This window comes from Echiichthys vipera (assembly GCF_963691815.1).
Source record: "Echiichthys vipera genome assembly, chromosome: 15".
NCBI classification, from domain to species: domain Eukaryota; kingdom Metazoa; phylum Chordata; class Actinopteri; order Perciformes; family Trachinidae; genus Echiichthys; species Echiichthys vipera.
The window spans coordinates 7,135,570-7,155,994 of NC_139840.1; the positions used below are offsets into that span (position 1 = coordinate 7,135,570).

General features: G+C 41.2%; 1 protein-coding gene across 3 annotated transcripts in view; it reads left to right on the forward strand.

The window, feature by feature from the left end:
- The window catches only part of glis1a (GLIS family zinc finger 1a), a 47,481-nt gene that overhangs the window by 18,285 nt on the left and 8,771 nt on the right, over nt 1-20,425 (forward strand). For 2 of the 3 annotated variants that reach the window (XM_083927898.1, XM_083927899.1), the window contains exons 2-6: nt 72-1,215; nt 8,626-8,787; nt 15,029-15,142; nt 17,261-17,369; nt 19,171-19,327. In XM_083927898.1, the coding sequence (XP_083784024.1) occupies nt 310-1,215; nt 8,626-8,787; nt 15,029-15,142; nt 17,261-17,369; nt 19,171-19,327 (1,448 nt within the window). In that variant the 5' untranslated portion in view covers nt 72-309. The remainder of the gene's footprint in view (nt 1-71; nt 1,216-8,625; nt 8,788-15,028; nt 15,143-17,260; nt 17,370-19,170; nt 19,328-20,425) is intronic. The other variant, XM_083927900.1, reaches the window with a different exon arrangement.

Consider the following 20,425-nt stretch of genomic DNA (forward strand, 5'->3'; position numbering starts at 1 on the left):
TTTCATATATTGTTTTCATATTGTTGGTCTTGAAGGATGACTCATCTGGGTTTGGTTTCTGTCTCCCACAGCGCAGCACGAGAGATGACTGACCACGCAGCAGTTTGGAACAAATGACAGAAGATTACACATGCTGAATGAGAAGATGCCAACCGCTGAAAATGAACCTAATTTGATTACATTTGAAAACTGAAAGATGTTGTAGATAGTTTTACCTCCAATGGATTCCTAAAGTTGCTCCAAGAGAATCAGGATCAGTGATTTCATCGGAAGGATCTCTTGGTGGAAGTCAGCGAGCGGGGGGCCAGGATGTGGCCCCCTGACCTCGGGCCTCCAGACGTCCAGCTGACTCTTCCTGGTTTTGGAAGTGTGTTTGAGGATGCGGAGGATGCGGAGGACCTCCAGACGCCTCTGTCCTCTCGTGGCTTTTGTCAGTCCTCAATACATTCAGGTGGTCTGGGCGTGTGCTGTCTTCCCAGGACTTCCCTGTCCCTGTCCTCGCTGGGCCGGGACCTCACCTCCCTGCTCAGCTGTAAGACAGTCGGATCCCACATAGAAAAGACTATGGAGGACTTTGCCACCACAGCGCACACAGATCCTAAAAACAGCACCCAGAGGTTCAGTTGTTACCCCCAGCCCTCCCTCCCTTTATCCTATATGCTCACCAGCTGTGCCACATCGCCTCCTTTCAGCTCTCCACCTTCCTCTCTTTCCTCTTCCTCATCATCTTTATTTTTTGCCTCTTCCTTCCCTCTTTCTGAAGCACCTGTGAGCAACAAGACTCCTCAGCTGCAAATAAAGATACAGGAAGAGTATCACTCAATAAAACAAGAGCCTACAGATGATTTCTCTCCATGTAAGAGGGAACCGTTTCAAGTTAACAACCAACAGGGGGAGCTGTTCCATGTGAGCCAGCCCCTCCAAGATCAGGACAGTACTCCGCTTCATTTCCCAAGGCCTAAAGGACCCGCAGACCAGGACCCCACAGTGGACCAACAGGACCAGTCGTGTCACTGGATCGACTGCAGCACCACTTACAGCAGCCAGGAGGAGCTGGTGAGGCACATCGAGAAGGTGCACATCGACCAGCGCAAAGGTGAAGAGTTTTCCTGTTTCTGGGCCGGCTGTGTGCGACGCCACAAACCCTTCAACGCTCGCTACAAGCTGCTCATCCACATGAGGGTCCACTCTGGAGAAAAACCCAATAAATGCATGGTGAGTGGGTTATTTGATATTACAGAGGAAGAAGTCAAAACGAAACTTGCTCAACACGCTTTCTACTGCACAACATGCAGTAAGATAATGTTTTAAAAATTAATTTAACTATTTCTAACATAATGGAGATTCTACTTTGAAAAGTTAAGCCGATGCAAAAAGGCTTTAAACCGGCATTCTCCCTAAAGTCCAGAAGGGGCGACGCTACTGGCTCTAAAATGTACAAGTAAATGGGAAAATGTCACTTGATTTATTACCTCAGTAAACATGTTACAAATGAGCCTTTGGTCGCAATCGCTAGTTTCAAGTCTTCTTCAACGCAGCAGGATGATCATTTTGTAAATTATGGTCCCATTTAGACTAAAATAGATGAAAAATTTATGTTTTCACTTCATCAGAGTTGATTGTAATGCTATGGTCGCATAAAAATGTCTTGATCAGCATTTGGTGCTTACCAAGCTAGCTAGCTAGCGCTAGTATTAACTGGCCATATTTTAACTGACTCTGTCACTTCAATACAAGCTGATTAAGGGTGCCAGTGCCGGGAGCTCTCCACTCACCCGCAGGCTAAATTCCACCAGAGGATTTGCGTCAGACGGTCAAAAACGTTTCCCTTTAGCATTTATCGTAGTGCAGCGTCATTGAAATGTCACTTGCTTAGTGGTCCCCCCGGCTCCAGATATGGTCACCTCTGGCTCCAAAATACCAAGATGGCGACATCCAAACGCCAATCTCCTGGCTTCAGAACGGTAGTCCATAAACTAATGGGTGTCATGACGGTGTCTAACTCCATTATTTTTACAGACTATGGTACGAAAAAAGAGATAAATTGGTGGTTTATATCCAGAGATCTCATTGTTTCATGGTTTATTCTGTTTTGTTTTTATTCCTTTTGTGTTTTTTTTATTAAGGTAAGGGATGGGAACAGAAGAGTAGCTATTAATGTTGTGCTATGTTGAGTTGGTCCATGCAAATATACTTGTAGTCGCGGTGCAGTAACAATACCTATTGAATTTTGAGGTGCAGCTCAAAACATTTTGCAGAATAACTCTCATGCTCCTGGTCTTACCTCTACTCATACAACTGAGTCCAACAATATCTTGCCTTCAATTACTTAAAGCTTCCCTGTGGAGTATACCTGACCGTTAGAGGTGCTGTAGAGAAATGTTTTTTGGCGTAATCGAACCGCCAACCTCTGCAACTCAACTCCCCCAACTCTGCTGCAGTCAGTCAAAACACATCTCATCCTTTCCAACTTTGTAAACTTCAAATGGGCCATTTAAGTGGGTCTGAAAGGCATTAACCTGCTTACAGTTCGTCTCGACTTCTCTCAGACTGTGCAGGGATCAAGAGAGATGATCAAACATTTCCTCTCCGCACGACAGGTTTCCCTTACTCAGGCATGCCAGAGGAAAAACATGACAGTGTTGAATGAATGGAGGATGTGTCTGTAACACTGAACATCCAAAAACCTGCTGATCATCTGTTGTTAATTCTGACAAATGTAAATAATTCATTGTTTTTAAGTAGTGAATGTAATAAACTGATAAATCATTCATTCCAATATAAACTATATTCACACAGAGATAACTTCTGCCTTTTGAAGTGTCTCTTCTTCTGAAACATGCACGTTAAGTTTTAACCAGTCAGTCCTGGTTCGTTTAGTTTAAACTGTGGTTACCGTGGTAACAGCAGGTGAGGTTTGAGACCAGAAGAAACGGACCCTTCTCTTTCTATATGAATTAACAAACAGTTGAGTTAAACATTCACTTGCTCGGCACTCTGCTGCTCAGTCTCCTCAGATCGAGTACTCGCTCCGAGAGAGTGTTGCTTGAATAACTGAATGGTTTATTTCAACAGCGCTCCAAATTCATGAACAGTCCATTTTGAGCCAGAGTACGCTCTGGCGCTCGAAAAGACTATTTCCAAATGCACCATCAGTCCCAGAATTCTCAGGGCAGCAAACACTTCTTTAGCAGCTACTTTTGCAGAAATATCTAAATATATCTCATATACTATACAGAATACTAGAGCAACTAGTGTATCACTCTACGATGCAACGGTCAGTCAATCAATTTTTTCTCATAATTTCTTGAGCAATCAATCTGTCTGTCTGTCTGTCTGTCTGTCTGTCTGTCTGTCTGTCTGTCTGTCTGTGACACTCTGCTGAACAGCTCTTGGAACAGAGGAAGTGGGAGAGAAGCCGACATAAAAAATACAGCAATCTAACAACAGCACGTTTATCATCGTTTGTGTGACGCTATGAGACACTGAGTCGAAGCAACAGCATGAAAAGAGGCTGCTCATCCTGCACGCTGTTATTGTGTGGGGTTACACACCCATGTGGGGACCAAAGGCTCTACGCTGATGCGCGTAAACATCCTGCACAGAAGAAAATCCATTTTATATTTTGCGATGTTTGTTAACACAGAGAAAAGTCGCTGAGCATTTCCCGTCTTTTCACGTGTCTTAGCAACATGTGTTGTGGAACGTGCAGGTTGTTTATCAGGATGATGAACTATAAACTCAAAATGACAAAAAAATACATGCGTTTGGAAAACATTGGTCTGAGAAGAGATGGAGGCTGGGAGGTTTCTCCACTGACCATCACAACAGTGGCCTTTGAGCCCCAGCGCAGCGTCACCTTGCATCACGTCTGTCATGAGTCATTTTCTGAAACGTTTGCTGCTTGAACACATCTGTCCCATGAAGACCTTCAGTTTGGCTCCAAATCCCCGTCCCTGAGAGGGAGTAACTCTCTCTGTTATTCCCCAGCGACTCCGCCGTCTTCATCCAACTGAGACTCTGATAATTCATTCAGAAATCGTTGCTCAGGGACACGCTTCCTGCTAAAGTGAATTAGTTCATCCAAATGACCTAATCTGCTCCCAGCTTGTAAATATACTGTATTACTGTGGAGAGCCGCCTGCAAACACATTAATAAGATGAATGCACCAAAAGAAGTCAGTCACACTTGAACTAAATGAATAACGTAATTTCATTTCATAAAGCGCTCAGGCCAAAACATGTAAATTAAGTAATTCCTAAGGCAGCAATGGAAAAATGAATCTCTCACATGAATGTAGTCAGTGTGCGTTAATGAACTCAGCCTCATTTATCAGCTCATAATGTCAAGTCTCTGATCATACAGGTGTTACTCAGGCTATAAACACAAGCTCCCAAAGTTATAATTTATGGTGTTGAGATGACGTTCACGCGCGGATGCATTTAGATGATAAGTCAGGTGATATTCTGTAATTAACCTATTGTCAACAAATCCCATCAAAAGACCAAACCAACAATGTAAAGTAACAAGTATTGCTTGTGTAGCCAAATGTGAGAACATATTTCTCTGTGCTATCTTTGCCAAAAAATAAAAAATAAAATGGAAAACACATCAATGAGGCACATCGTTACACTGGCTGAACATGAGCACTATAGTTCACTATGAGTCAGTCCCAAATAGTTCGCCAGGACCGTCCTACCAAGAAAAATGACGGCATCAGTCTTTCAGCAAGTACCCCAAAATGACTTAGATTTACATTCAAGAGGTAGCAGAGATAGAAATGATGTCGGGGGGAAAGGAGGAAGTCAGGTGACGTTGTGATAGAGTGAAGAAGATCTGGGCGGTTGAAAAAATTCAATTTCCCCGTTCATCTCATCTTCATCCGCTTATCCGGGGTCGGGTCGCGGGGGCAGCAGCTTTAGCAGGGGCCCCAAACTTAACCTTTCCTGGGCCACATTAACCAGCTCTAACTGGGGGATCCTGAGGCGTTCCCAGGCCAGTGTGGAGATATAATCTCTCCACCTAGTCCTGTCAATTTCCCCGTTGCGGGATAAATTCTTCTTCTTCTTCTTCTTCTTCTTCTTCTTCTTCTTCTTCTTCTTCTTCTTCTTCTTCTTCTTCTTCTTCTTCTTCTTCTTCTTCTTCTTCTTCTTCTTCTTCTTCTTCTTCTTCTTCTTCTTCTTCTTCTTCTTCTTCTTCTTCTTCAGTTTAAACAAAGTGTTGAAGTTTGTCTGCTCAGTTCACATAAAGCTGCAAATTGTTTAACATGTCATGGCTTCAGTTTCCAACCACAAGAAGAGTGTTGATCTATAATCAGTGTGCGCTCATCTACCCGGAGATGTGTATTTTTATGCATTTGAACATCTGCGTTGTTAGTCTTTTTATGCGTGGCCAGATGCATTATCCCTCAGGAGGGATTTTCTTCACATTTGGCACAAACGTCCACTCGTCATTAGATTTTGAAGGTCAAAGGTCAAGGTCACTGTGCCATTTTTGTCCATAACTCAAGAATTCTTACACTAATTATGAAAACATTTCACCAAATATCTGATAGGATAAAATGATGATGGTATTTTTTATCAAGATGGTCAACTTCCCTGTGACATCATAATGTTTCTGTCCATTATTCAACGCCATAACTCAGAAGAAAAAGAAGAAGAAGAATTGCTTTATTAGTCCCGCGAATGGGGAAATTCAATTTTCACTCTATTATTTTTCATTTTACACACACACAGGCCCGAAATACACACACATGCACAGACAGGACCTATATACATGCAACTAATGGAGAGATGTTAGAGCGAGGGGGCTGCCAGTGACCGGCACCCCGAGCAGTTGGGGGTTCGGTGCCTTGCTCAACAGCACCTCGGCAGTGCCCAGGAGATGAGAGAGGAGGAACAGAAGGGGAGACAGACACTGAATTGCTGACAATAATCTTCAAACTGTGCTACCACAAAATACACAATACACCACTTTTAAATTCCTTCAAAGTCCTCACTACATATTTTATGAAAGTCTGGACAGATATGGACGTAACCTGCAACTTGACTTGTTTGTTATACAACCACAAGGCAGTAATTCTCTGTTTTATGGGTTGCTTTTAATTTCTGTTTTTGTTGTTTGTCAAGGCGATTTCAAGTCTTGAACCAATTAATCACCATGATGTAGTGTTTTCTAATGCAAAGACTTATTAAACTAAACGAGGCGACTGACATTTACTGACTCATTAGCGAGACCTAATAAAAGCTATGGAATGAATATTGGGTAGAAAAGCTGTTTCCATGTTCTCCTCTGGATTAGTTTAAAAACGATGAAACACTTTGTTCTTGTATTTTAGTTTATGAATCAGACCCGACTCTCGTTTGAATAACAGTAATAATCTTTTTCAGAAACAATAATGAACAATAATAACAACATCTATAACTGAAATAAACCATTTTAATATTTCTAAACTATCATGGGGCATTCATTGTATTCACATGTCATGCTGTTACACAGTGATTCGCCTTCAGACATATTCACGACTTTCAAAATGGATTGGATTGACCCTGTGAGGTGAATTCAGGCAGTTTTGAAAAATTCTCTCCTGTAATCGTCTAAAGCAGGGATGTCAAAGTCAAATACATCAGAGGGCCAAAAAAACTAATTTGCTACGAGCCGAGGGCCGGACTGGTTCAGTGTTTGTTAAAACATATTAAAATTATTGCATATAACCTATTAAACCAAGACCTAACACAGTGTCCGTATTTAATTTAATAATTAAATTAATAATCCAATATTTCTGTATCTGTCAGTAATTGGGCTGAAAGTTGACATCTGCCCTGAATGCTGATGAATAATGAAGCCGAGGCGGCCCACTTGTGGCGCTGCAGTGAGTTCGTGGGCTACCGTTGCATTGTGGGTAATGTAGTTTTGGTGCGTTAAAAACATCAGCAGGCGGCTGTGGTGTGCGGGCCGCTTCTAATACTAATCAAATATCATCCCGGGGGCCAAGATACTTCAATTGCGGGCCGGATCTGGCCCGCAGGCCTTGACTTTGACTAAAGCATGGTCTAAAGCATGGGTGTCAAACTGATCCAGTAAAGGGCTGTCTGGCTGCAGGTTTTCATTCCAACCAATCAAAAACACACCTGATCCAACAAATCAACTGTGTGAAGGCGATTCAGGTGATGGAGTGAGTCGAGTAAGGTGTGTTCTTGCTTGGTTGGAATGAAAACCTGCAGCCACACGGCCCTTTACTGGATCAGTCTGACACCCATGGTCTAAAGGTTTCTCCCACTCCCTGTTAGACCACCAGGGGGTTTAAATCAAACCATTTGAAATATTTCCATTTAAACTTTGACTTACATGTCAGGAATGAAAACATTTAAGGTATGTTAGATCTAAGATTGAAAGTGACAGGGTTACTGTAAAGTTAGAAAGCTTTAGTTTACGGCCTGCAGCATGCGGCCTGCTGATGTTTGCTTCTTGTCTGGCTCCAGTCCAAGAGAAACGAACTTACCAGAACCTACCACAGTTGTGTGTGTGTGTGTGTGTGTGTGTGTGTGTGTGTGTGTGTGTGTGTGTGTGTGTGTGTGTGTGTGTGTGTGTGTGTGTGTGTGTGTGTGTGTGTGTGTGTGTGTGTGTGTGTGTGTGTGTGTGTGTGTGTGTGTGTGTGTGTGTGTGTGTGTGTGTGTGGTTTTGTTCCAATTGGCTGTTTGGGAAAAGGCCATTACCTGAGGTTTATGATTCAATAACCTGATTCTTTTATGAATTTGGATGTGAAAATGTGATTTTTATTATGTGTGAGTTACAGGCCAACATACTTTTAAAAGGTTCAGAATATATTTGTCTAAGAAGATGAAAGTTCCAGTGGTTACTAAAAGTAAGCTAAAGCTAGGATGTAGACACATGTGTATGTATATATATATATATCTATATGAATGTAAAATACTGCCAATACTTAAAAGGTCAAATGAATTCAAGCTGCTTTGCATTTTGCATTGTTACATTTTGACCCTCATTGTTCTGCAGTGTATCAAGAAGAAGAAGAAGAATTACTTTATTTATCCCGCAACGGGGAAATTGAATTTTTTCACTCTTATTATTAATCATGTTACACACACAGGCCCGAAATACACACACATGCACAGACTGGTCATATACATGCAATTAAGGAGAGATGTTAGAGCGAGGGGGCTGCCAGTGACCAGCGCCCCGAGCAGTTGGGGGTTCGGTGCCTTGCTCAACAGCACCTCGGCAGTGCCCAGGAGATGAACTGGCACCTCTCCAGCCACCAGTCCACGCTCCATACATGGAGCCAAGTCACCTATGGACTGAACTACTGCCGCCCCTAAAAATATGCATCAATACAGAGTAAAAATGTCCGGTGCATTTCTCTGGAAGTCCAGTACCCCTGTTAAATCATGTTCTGACCTGTGATGAGGCTCTGTTGTGGGCATCAGGGTCATAGATCTCCTCAGGTGACACCACTCAGTAGCCCTGACCTAACTCGCCTTTAAGCTGCCCTTTAACTCCTACTCTAACCCAAGAAAACCCTTTTTGCTAACATGATATGTCACTCTCTTCAAATGGTGGATGCGTCAGGCTGCAGTAAGACTTTGTGTTTGTATTTTCCCCGTCAGTTTGAGGGCTGCGCCAAGGCGTTCTCACGTCTGGAGAACCTGAAGATCCACCTGAGGAGCCACACAGGAGAGAAGCCGTACATCTGCCAGCATCCCGGCTGCCTCAAGGCCTTCAGCAACTCCAGCGACCGGGCCAAACACCAGCGCACACATCTGGACACGGTCAGTAACACACAGCCCACACCACACATCTTTTGGCACATTCAAAAAACACCCTTTTGTTGGTTTACTTTATGTACATGTATGAAACCACTGAATGCTTTTTTCATCATTTATATTACGGCATACAGCATTCTTTGGACATACTCTTCATCACGTCATTTTTAATGATAAAGTAAACAAGTAAATTAAATAAAAATGTCAACCCCCAACCCCAATCAGGCAGAGACATCAAAGATTAATTTTAATTTAATCCTTTTTTCATCACGTAAATTTGACGGTCAATTTTTGGTAATAACCAATAAAATATTGGTCTCGTGTCTGAATAAAATGTGCTGAAAAAAAGGATTTAACTGCTAAATTTCAAGTTGCAACTGAAAACAGTTTCATGTGGAAGCCATTTTTTCATTCAAATCGATGATTCGTGCCAACTGCACGGATGAGTGAATATGAAAATCCGAGAGCTTTACATTAAGCATCTGAGCAATCGACTCACTCATTGATACATCAGCGTCCTTTGCTTTTGGCCAACGTTTTAAAAACAGGCAGCAGAAATCATCCGTCATCTAAAAACTCTAAATGATGAAACTGATGATAGAGTTTATCTGGGATTTAGAGAAGCGGTGGTAATAAATTAAGGCTTCTGCGTTAAAAGAAGTTATGAAATCCACCGCTGATGTGACCCGAGGGAAAACAGAACACAATCTTCTTTCCTTGAAATCCAAAGTTTTAAACACGCCGCTGCTCCCGCTCGTGCACCAGGTGCCAAATATTGCACCAGTATTGTGGCTCTCGTTCATGTCCAGTAGTGGAAAGTAACAAAGTACATTCATTAAACTTTAAAGTACTGTGCTCAAGTACATGTTGTAGATACTGGTATTTTACATTTTATGCTACTTTATACTTCTACTTCACTACATTTCAGAGGCAAATATTGAACTTTTTAATCCACTGCATGTATCTGTAACAGTAGTAATGAGTCACTTTGAAGATTTGCATTGTGGGTAATTTATGCACCGGGTTTTCACACGAAATATGTGCAATGAAAAGACAATATCTCTGGTTCTGTTTGATTTTGATACTTAGGAGTGGAGTGTTTCATAGGTGCAGCACTCTTTAACGTAAAGGATCTTCCATCACATATCATGTCTGCATAAAGTCACATTTAGGTAAAACACATCTATGTCAGAATAGACTAGATTTACTTTAATGATCCCAGACTGGGAAATTATTTTGTAACAGCAGTAGTGGGTCAGCAAATAAAAACTTTGTACATAACATAAATAGAGTCCAATATATACATAGTGTATATGAAGAGCTCTTTTCCAAAACGAGATAAAAGCCAAATTAAAAAAAAATGAGTTTGAGCCACTTTGCTGTATACAGAACCTTTTCACTGCTTCATCAGTGTTTAATGCCAAATCTCTATATTTCCTTGTTTAAAATAGTCTCAAGATGCAGTTCCTTTCCAAACCGCGACCAGCGCCAAACCTATTTTTAGCCTAAATGCGATACGTCCTCTCGACCAATCAGAATTCAGTGAGCGTTCTATGCGATCCAACATGGCGGCGCTCTGAAGCGGGAGAGTTTTTTGTTTCGTCCGTCCGTTCAACATGTTCAGACTGAGCCATAAACCATTTTGACAAGATAAACTGAATATTAACCAAATGTGTGGGTCTGGGTAAAAAATGTAATGCTCCTGAAAACTATTCAAATGGATTTATAGCGTTTTGGAAAAGAGCTCCTCATATATACAGTGCACAGTGTGCTATAAACAATAATAATAAATACAAGAAAATATACTATAACAATAATAATAATATATACAAAACAAAACAACAACAAAAAACAGTAGAGAGAGGGAATGTTAGGATGCAGCGTCTGTACCTGGGGTAACAGCGGAGTGGATGACGTCACAGGCCAGCGCTGCATCAGCTGAAGGAGGAACGTACACACCGATCATGATGACAGACGTGAATTCCCGGGGCAAATAACAAGGCATCATCCCCACAGTCAACAGTTCAATGTCCGGGGTACAGAGACGTTTCTTCACGTGAACATGTCCGGGATTACGCCACCTCTCACTCACGTACAGTGCAATCCCTCCTCCTTTTTTCTTTCCGCTGCTTGTCACGTCCCTGTCCGCCCGAACAGTGCTGAAACCGGAAAATCGCCACGCTGTGGTCCGGGATGTGTGAGTGAAGCCATGTCTCCGTGAAACACAACACACTGCACTCACGATATTCCCTCTGAGCCTTTATCAGCGCGGCGAATGACACAAAAGGCGTCACTTGTAGGCTTTAAATAAACAGATTGTGACAATATTTGTGTGAAATAAGGGGTTCGCTTTTGCCACTGCTCCGCTCTTTCCTCCTCTCTCTGCATACAGTGTAGGACATTCTTCAGGATTGTGAAACTACATACCTGCTGTGGATTTATTCTGTAAACCACAGTTATTTTTACTCCTGCTGACAAGCGATGAGGACTTAGCAGTAATCCAGCGAATCAGATCTCTTATTACCCGGGTGAGAAGGAGCTGTGCAGTATGTTGTTGAACTCGAGTGTTATTACAACAAGAGGAGAAAGTTATTTTCTCCTTTCTGTGGTTTCATGCTGGCTAATAGCGGCTTTGCAGTTGCGTCACAAATCAAGAATCAGACACATATGGCGCCATCACAGACCGCCAGATGTGTCCCAGAACTGTCTGAATGTAAATAATTGCTGAATACAATTTTGCAATCAGCCAAGAAATGACTGGTATCAATACAAGTTATTTAAGTTTGCCTAAATCTCTTGTATTGTTTTACTAATTTGTGTTATGAAAGAGTTGTTTCCAAAAATGAGGCCAGGTTCATGCAAACGTGTCTCAAGCCTCACCTGGACATTTGCTCGTTTTTGGATTGTGCATAAACGACCACCTCACACCAGTTTGGTAAAGACTTACAGATAATTCAGCAAAGGTTGAAATCAACAGGAACAATCAATGGTGAAACGACGAGTGGCCGATAGAAACAGCAAATGAAACACTGGGGAATCGTTGGGTCTGTGTAAATCATAAATAAGTCATAGAGTGTGGTCTTTACCTACTCAGTAAAGTAGGGGTGCCCAACCCTGCCCTGCATGTTTTAGGTTTCTCCCTGCTCCATCACACCTGAGTCTAATGATGCTCTTGTTATCAAGCAGCTGAAGCTCGTCACAGGTTTAATCATCATTAGACTCAGGAGTTTTGGAGCAGGGAGAAACCTAAACCATGCAGGGCAGTAGCTCTCCAGGAGCCGGGTTGGCCACCCCTGCTGTAAAGTGTCCTGAGATAACTTTTGTTATGATTTGGCACTATAAATAAAATTGAGTTGAATTGAATTGGAGTGGATTTAGTTGTTGTCTTTTTGACGTTGACTGCTTCAGCACTTTGGTTAATTAAAGCATTTCAGTCATAACATCTTGAATTGCAACATTACACAGCAAAGCTTTGTTTAAGCTCTCCTCTCGATATCTGTACCAACATTTGTCTACTTTTGACACACTGACATGTATATTCATCAATTTATGTCCTAATTTTTAGCAGCTGACAAAACCACACGCAATCACTAAGCATTCAATGGCAATAGATTTATACACTTAGGGAATATTGTTCAGGGACAGTTTCATAAGAGCAAGATATTGCCCAACTTTTGCCACTTTAGAATAGAATAGAAATACTTTATTGATCCCGAGCTGGGAAATTGCAGTGTAACAGCAGCATTACACACAGACACATCAAAGAAGTAATATAAAGATACAATATGAAAGATACCTAAAAAATAAAATGTGCAAATAAGCAGACTAATTTTAGTGCAAATGTACACATATAATAATCTAAGGAAAGTCTGATGTGTTGAAGAAGTCTGATGCCAGATCTGTCTGACATGTATTTCTCTCTTTACACTGTTACAAACAATGAGATTTTTTTTAATGAAAAAATGAAAACACTAACAAATAAATATGCACTATCGCTACAATAATGCCAACATGCCATTCTCATCATACATTTGTACATTACATTATTTTTAAATATTTTTAAAAACCTTTTGTGTTCGTGTGCCAAACATTTTCACTTCCTCTCTTCAGTTATTCCCTAAACTCACCCCTTTAACAGAAAGTGTTGTTGTTTTTTTTATTTAAGTCCTGACCATTTGTTTCTTGAACGTGCATATTTCACACAAATCACACTGACTTTCTCTTATTTAGAACAACTCTTGAATAAAATTGTGAATTTAAAAAGTCTTATATATTCAACAGTGGGTTAGTTGGTTCTTAGTACCTTGACTTGCAATGTTCAGATTCTGGTACATAAACCTACAAGATAAACTAAGTAACGTGCATGTTTTTTCATGAATCAGGGGAAAAACCTGTAAATAATTAGACTGATGGAAATGGGCTCATTCGCTTGTCCAAACTTACAACTTTGACAAGATTGTGAAATAAAAACGAAACAATCTCCGAGAGCAGCTTTTAAATTGAAGTTACACTCTTGAAGCCTTAGTCTTGGTTCTCTGTGGCAGCACCTACAGCGATGAGCTGTAATTGCAGGTGTGGTTTTGGATCTCACCTCCCAGAGATCACCGCTTGGGATTATTTCCTGGAATTTCGCAGACACGCAATACTGGTGTAATACTCGTAATACTGCAAGTTCAAGGGCTTTATCAGTGGGCCAAAAGGCTCCATCGCAATTGTGTTAGCTCATTTGGTGATAGTGACGTAACAAATATTTATTTAAATGAAAATCTTCAATCTCAATGGTTTCCCCAGTAATAGTTATGTTGCAAAGCCTGTTCCTGGATGTTTATATCATTTATCGTCTTTTATTTTGAAATTATTTTTTTTACCTTTGCTATGAAAGGTTTAGTGAATCTAGAAATGACTTGGTCTTAGATTAATAAAGTGATAGCCGGTAGATGATGCTCTACAGTTTTAATCCATGAAAAGTTGATTTATGGCTAAGCAGGAGGAAGTGCTGTTCCTCTTAACTCTTCTTTCTCTTCCTCTCCCTAAGCCTGCAGGCCAAAGGTAAATATACTCCATCTTCAGTTGAGGAGTGTGTTATGTAAAATGCTGACATCATCTTCACGTCCTTCCTCTCTCTGTTAGTACAGCTGTCACGTTAAGTTACCAAATGTATCCTAAATGTTTGTATGTGTAACACACAGCACTGTACACTGATCTGTAGAGCATCTGAATGGGACTCAACTAAACTTGTGCTGTTATTTATAAACCCAGTTATATTGTGTGTTGGACATCGTATCCATAAACCTCATCATGCAGTGAATGCTGTGACCTGATTTACAAATGTATGTACAAATGTAACGTGCATAAGAGCTGGTTCAGTCTGTACCATTTTGTCCAGTGGTGGAAAGTAACTTATACTCAATTTTGACTACAATTTTGGGATACTCGAACTTAAAGCTGCAGTCGGCAACATTTGTGTGATCATATTCATTGAAACCGACACTATGCTCCCATAGAACAACACATATCATCCAGGTTTAGGGAGAAAAAGCGTGCCTCTACATGCGCATATGTAGAGCCTGTCCACCGCAGCCGTATCATCCTGTCCACTCAGCGCAGGGCTCATAGATAGAAATTGCTATCTATGCGGAAGTTATCCAGCCTTCCTCCGTTTAGTGTGTACCCCATGCTGTTTATCGATGAGAGAAGAGACGGGCACGTTCACAGGAATCTGGTGCACGCAGCCGGGAGGGAGCGGAGTAGCTGTCGTTGGTACAGGGGGAGGGGGGTGAGAGTTGTAAACATAAGAAATTTAACTGAGTCAACTCGATCTGGCTGACTTGCCGACTGCAGCTTTAACATTAACATACTATTTCATACTCATACTGTTAACTTCTTACTACATTTATTTGACAAAAAAAACAAACATGATTAGATCTGATCATGAGCAATTTGTTAAAGGTTAAACCTGTGGCTGCTCTACTTTGTCTTCTGTATTTTTTCTTACTTAAATGAATGATTTATACGTGTAATGGAGTACGGTGTTAATACTTCTACCACCAATGAATTTGACTACCATGAACTTCAGAGACCATAAACGAAAGAACACTCGTAAAATAATAAAAGTAAACATTAGGGAAGTGTATATTTCAGGTTCTATTTAGTAGTGTGGTGGCATGTCTTTCAAGTATCCACAGAAAGTCATTTTTTTTGCATCCTCACTTGTCTTCACCTCTTCATGTCGTGGTTTCGTTCACAGAAGCCGTACGCCTGTCAGATCCCCGGGTGCACCAAACGTTACACTGATCCCAGCTCCTTACGAAAGCACGTCAAAGCTCATTCAGCCAAAGGCCTTCAGGAGAGGGAGGTCAAGGTAACAACAGCAATTATGTTCTTACATATTGGAGGTTTAAATATGATTACTTCTATGATCATCTGTAATTGAACATTCCTGTGTTTATAAAACCAGATTAGGTTAGATTATAGTACTATTTTAGATCTGGTGGATAGGCAAGGCTATAAATAAAAGGGGTTTATATGAACTGTTTTTCTAAAGTAGTCATTATTACTATTAGTGGCATCTTTAAGCTTTTATTGGACAGGGGACAGTGGAGAGTAATACACAACAAAGGTACACCGCTGGACTCAAACCAGTGGCAGAGCGGTTACATGGCCCGAGCCTTAAACCACTGTTCCATCACAAAGCCCCCATAAACTATTTCTTTATTACTTGGCGGTCATGTCATCTTGCTCCTTGACCTCAGATGCACAAAAAAAAAAATCTGTAACGTTCCAATGAAATTTGATTTTGTACGGAAATAAGATGTATTTCCATCTGGTGGTAAACCCTAATCTTTACTCCTCTAGGTTGCTGTGCCGTTTGAGGGCGGCCTAAAGACTATTTCAGGAGCTTTTGTTCCATGACGAGAATAACATTCAATGTAAAAACCACAACTCATGACTTTTCATGAGCACGGTGAAATTTAAAGATATACGGGTATAAAATACAATCAATGTCAATGTCAATTTCCCATATTCTGATATTATAGGTGCAGAAGCAGTATCACTAAGAGACTACAATGATTAGATAAATGTAAGATAGGAATGTATTTGTCCTGAGGGAAAATGGTTGTGAATGAGTTGCAAATGCAAAGGTGTAAGTATAAAAATATTAGATTCCAAAAATCCAAAAGGTAAAGATCATAAAAGGATCATATCTGAAGTTGCTTCTTGGTGAGCAGACAAGTATTAGATATCACAGACGACGCTTGAACACACTTTAAGATTAGCATAGATAAAAAAAAACAGTATTTATTTTTGTATTACCTCTTAATTTAGTCTGTTAATATTTAATATAGCAGCAACACAATCATAAAACAGTATGGAAGTTTGTTCCCCTTTTTTAAAGTTAAAGTTCAGTAATAAGGACGGAGTGAGCTGGTTCTTGCCTTTCAAAGAAACCTCTTCAGCAGAGAAGAGTTTCTCAGGGGTCAGTTGTTTCAGGTAGCGCCCCGTCTCTGCACAAAGAGCTCTTGTTTCTGAGCGAGAGAGATGGAGAGCAACAGGAGGAGAGAGTAAGCATGTTTATGATTCAGTAGGATGAAATACAACAAAACAAAGCATTACACACGCTCCCTGGAAGTCAGAATAGGGAGCCTATTGTTCAGCGTTATCTGGGCCTTGTTTGTTTTCTATGGACGGCGAGCGACACTGGGCTTTGTGTGTATTCCCATGCCTTGTTCGGTTTAAACAGAAACACGTGTGCTTGTAAGTTGTGACATGGCTAATACGCCCTGCGCTGCAATAAACCCCGTGGGGCTAAAGAGGACTTTGAAATATTAAACATGCACTTCATAAACTCCTCACGGTTATACATTTCTTTGAGCTGATGCTAGCTATTGAAGTTTGTATCTTCATAAACACTGGTTTGGGCGCACATTTTCCGACGATTATTCATACGTCTTTTGTGGTTCCTGGGTGTCCTTCGATCGCTTCTCAGCGAGTCCTGGAGCTGTCCATAAATTGTTGTGGAAAGTCCTGGGGGATCCACTGTTAACGCAGGATAATAAAGTAAATTGTCTTGCCTTAACTTTGTTAGAACATCATGGAATAAGATTGCCTAACAAGCTTTCTGGATTTCGAGAAGCTGGATCACAAGACGAAACAAGAACCAGGCATCTGGTTCAAGCCTCATTTCTTTGAAAAATGAACAGTAGAAAACTGCCTGCAGGAATCTCACTGTTTTCAATTGTTTTACTGTATGTAATCAAAAGAGAAGTGATTCATTTTGAACTTTAGCTCCATGGGAGCTGTTGCCCAACAGCAAAACACAGTTGGAAGACAACTAAGCTGCAAATTTAACCTAATTACTCTCATCCCTACATGCAGGCAGGCATCTGCACATGCCCACTAACGTGACAACATGATACTAAATGTACCACAATATGCTTTTTAATCTATATGAACATCTGTGTTGGGTCTTTTTTGACAGGTTCAGGTGCACACGATGCTGGAATCGGACATTATGAGCAACTGTCCCGCGAGGCAGCATCTCCACCAGGGAAACGGCTCACCTTTACCCAGCTTAGATGACTTCACAGGTATGCACAGATGAAGCGGTAGCAAAAGCAAATTGAAAATCTGCATTTATTCTCCAGCACTTCTCTGAAAATGAGTGAAAACAAAGAGAAGGGTAATCGCCCAAACACCTGGGCTGTTCTCCCATGGCCTCATTTGCTCCTTTTCCTCTCCCCCCTCTCCCATTCCTTCGACGATAGCTCATCATGCCAGTGTTTACCTTGTCCAATTACCGGGCACTGACTGCGGGCAAGTTGGCCCTCTCCCCGCCCATCCCTCAGCTTCTCCAAACTGGTTTTCCTGCCAAACTCTTTTTCTTTCCCTTTCAATGGCTGAACCGGGATCAAGAAGCTGTCAGGTACACTGAGGCTCACTTGGCAAAAGAGAGGGGAGAGTGTCCAGGAGAGCTGTCCATGTCTATTACTGCAGACTACTTGCAGTTTTACCCAGAAGACTTTGAGGGAAAAGCCTCAAACGGCACACTACCAGCTAAGTTTATTCAGGGTGAAACAAGCGTGTCAGTGTTTAATTTTGAAAATGTCCCAAGAGGACTTTCTCTCCTTATCAGAAATGGCCAATGTTACTTTCTGACTGGTGTGTGTGTGTGTGTGTGTGTGTGTGTGTGTGTGTGTGTGTGTGTGTGTGTGTGTGTGTGTGTGTGTGTGTGTGTGTGTGTGTGTGTGTGTGTGTGTGTGTGTGTGTGTGTGTGTGTGTGTGTGTGTGTGTGTGTGTGTGTGTGTGTGTGTGTGTGTGTGTGTGTGTGTGTGTGTGTGTGCGCGTGTACATTACTGTGGTATGCTGGATTTGTGGTGAAATTTGCTATCATCTTTAGCTGTCCTTAAAATCAAAGCCAAGTGTTAAAAGCCCTGCAGGTATTTGTGTTACGGCTTTGAGGACAGCCACAAAAAAAGTATGTTTTTAGTATCAAACACAAGTTTGAAACGTGTCTCTCTGAAAAGTGTGTATCTTGATTGCAGGGAACAGCAATTTAGTCAGCCTGGATTTTAACTGTTTCCACAGACTTGGCTTTTACTGCGAAAAATATATTAAAATGTCCAAAGAAACTTGTCAAACTACTCTTACCGTATTATCCACTTTTCCCCTGTGCATGTATATGCTCAGTGTGTTTAAAGGACTTGTATTTGTGTGAAAGATGTGTAGTTAGCCGCTTAGCTTCAGCTTCAGCCCGGCCGAAACCTTCTGTTTGCTTTAGTTCTGAAGCAATAAGATGATGACCAGAACATGAATAAACATATTGTAATAACTTGTATTAAATTCTTTGTTAGTAACAAGCTGCAGCTCTTTTAGATTCGAGGAGTTTCTGCTCTCTTCGTCGTTGTGAAGTATTTTGAGGTTTTGGTCTGTTGGTCAGACAAAACAAAGCAATTTGAAGACGTCACCGCAGCCGTTTGGGAAATTTTGAACTATGTTCTGACATTTATAGACAAATTGATAAATTACTTACTTAAAAGAGAGCTTGACAAATAATATTGCTTATGTTGGCAGTGAACAACATCAACAGCTAACTGTAACAGACGTTAGCCTTGTTTTGGTAAAACTTTGAGTGTTTGTGACAAACTTAGCATCACGACAGATGGCACAGAAGTGAGATATGCTGCAGAGGCAGTTGCAGAATTTCAATCGACGTTCTGGTACATTTTTCTGGGATCCATTGTAAATCTAAGCTAACAGTAGCTGCACCAGCCTCTACCAAGGAGCAACCTAGACACTTTTCAGAGCTGTCTGCCAATCCTGTGGCTGTTGATACTGAAAAACAGATTTTCAGTGAAGTAATCCTTTAATATATGTAGGTCTCTCTTTCAGGTTTGTACTCAAACAGCAGTCCCGTCCACAACAGAGCAAATTCAGAGTTTCTCCCTCCATCAGTGGACACCTGCTCCAGGTATCGAGGCTTGGAGGGAAACTTTGACGCCAACAGCCCAATATCATCACTAACAAGCCCTGGGAGCATGAGAGAGGAGTAAGTGTACGATAATTCCAAGTAATGGAGTTAAATGTGTTTGAGCCCAATAGCCAATTCATTATTTATTAATGAAATAAACCGTAAAACACATGGGCTTCTTCAGAAACCCTGCAGATTTAAACAATTGCTCCTTGAAACTTTCTAGAACTGTGTATTGGATGTTACTCGCCTTGCTCGTGGGCAGCTCAACAGTAGTTGTTGCAGGAGTGTGTTGTTTGTGTTGTTTATCCTGTGTTTTCCCTTTTATTGCCCTTGTTTTATTGCTTCATAGAGTGAGGTCACGGGTGACCTTTCATATGATGAGATGCGGCTGTTTAAAGAAATCCATCTTTATGTTCTCACTGCCAATGCATCTCAAAATGAAATTGCTTTTATTTCTTTGAAACAGGATATTTTACTACTACTGTACTAATGATGTACCCAGAGGCAAACTTAAACGGTCAGTTCATCCAAAAAAACAACATATTTTCCCTCTTACCCCTGGTGGTGTCTGGCAGGGATCGGAGTTATCTGCTGCAGGGACTTGTGCTGCCAACACAATACAATGGAGCTGAATGGGATTTCGTTTGCATTTGGCAGTTTTCTTCAAGATCTATTTTCTACCAAAGATAAAAATAGTGAAAACTGACCACAGTTTTCTGCTCCTCTGTGCATTTTCGGGCGTTCGCTCCAAAAATCTTTAATCATTTGACAAATGCGGTATTTACCCTTCCAAGCAGTTCCTCCCTGTCTTGTCAAACCTCTCATACATGGACGCCATCGAAACCCTGTTGTGATTTGACTTTGCTTCGCTCCTCTTGTCTGGAAAACACATGCCCAGAAACAGGGAGAGTGATGTGAGCTTGTGCATTCTTGAATAAACCAGAGACATTATCACCAGAGATGGAGTTATGGCTTTGTGGTTGCAGTGATTGGGTAGTTGGAGGCCGCAGAACTTATGTGTACTGTAAACTGAGACAAATTTTGTCTAGCCCAGTATAAAAGTAGAATTGAGACTAAGAAGATGCAGCTGAAGGCCTTGAGGGAAGCAGTTTCTGGACGATTTGGCCTCAAATCATTGGTCAATGAAGATTTGCCCGTAAACTAACTTTTATT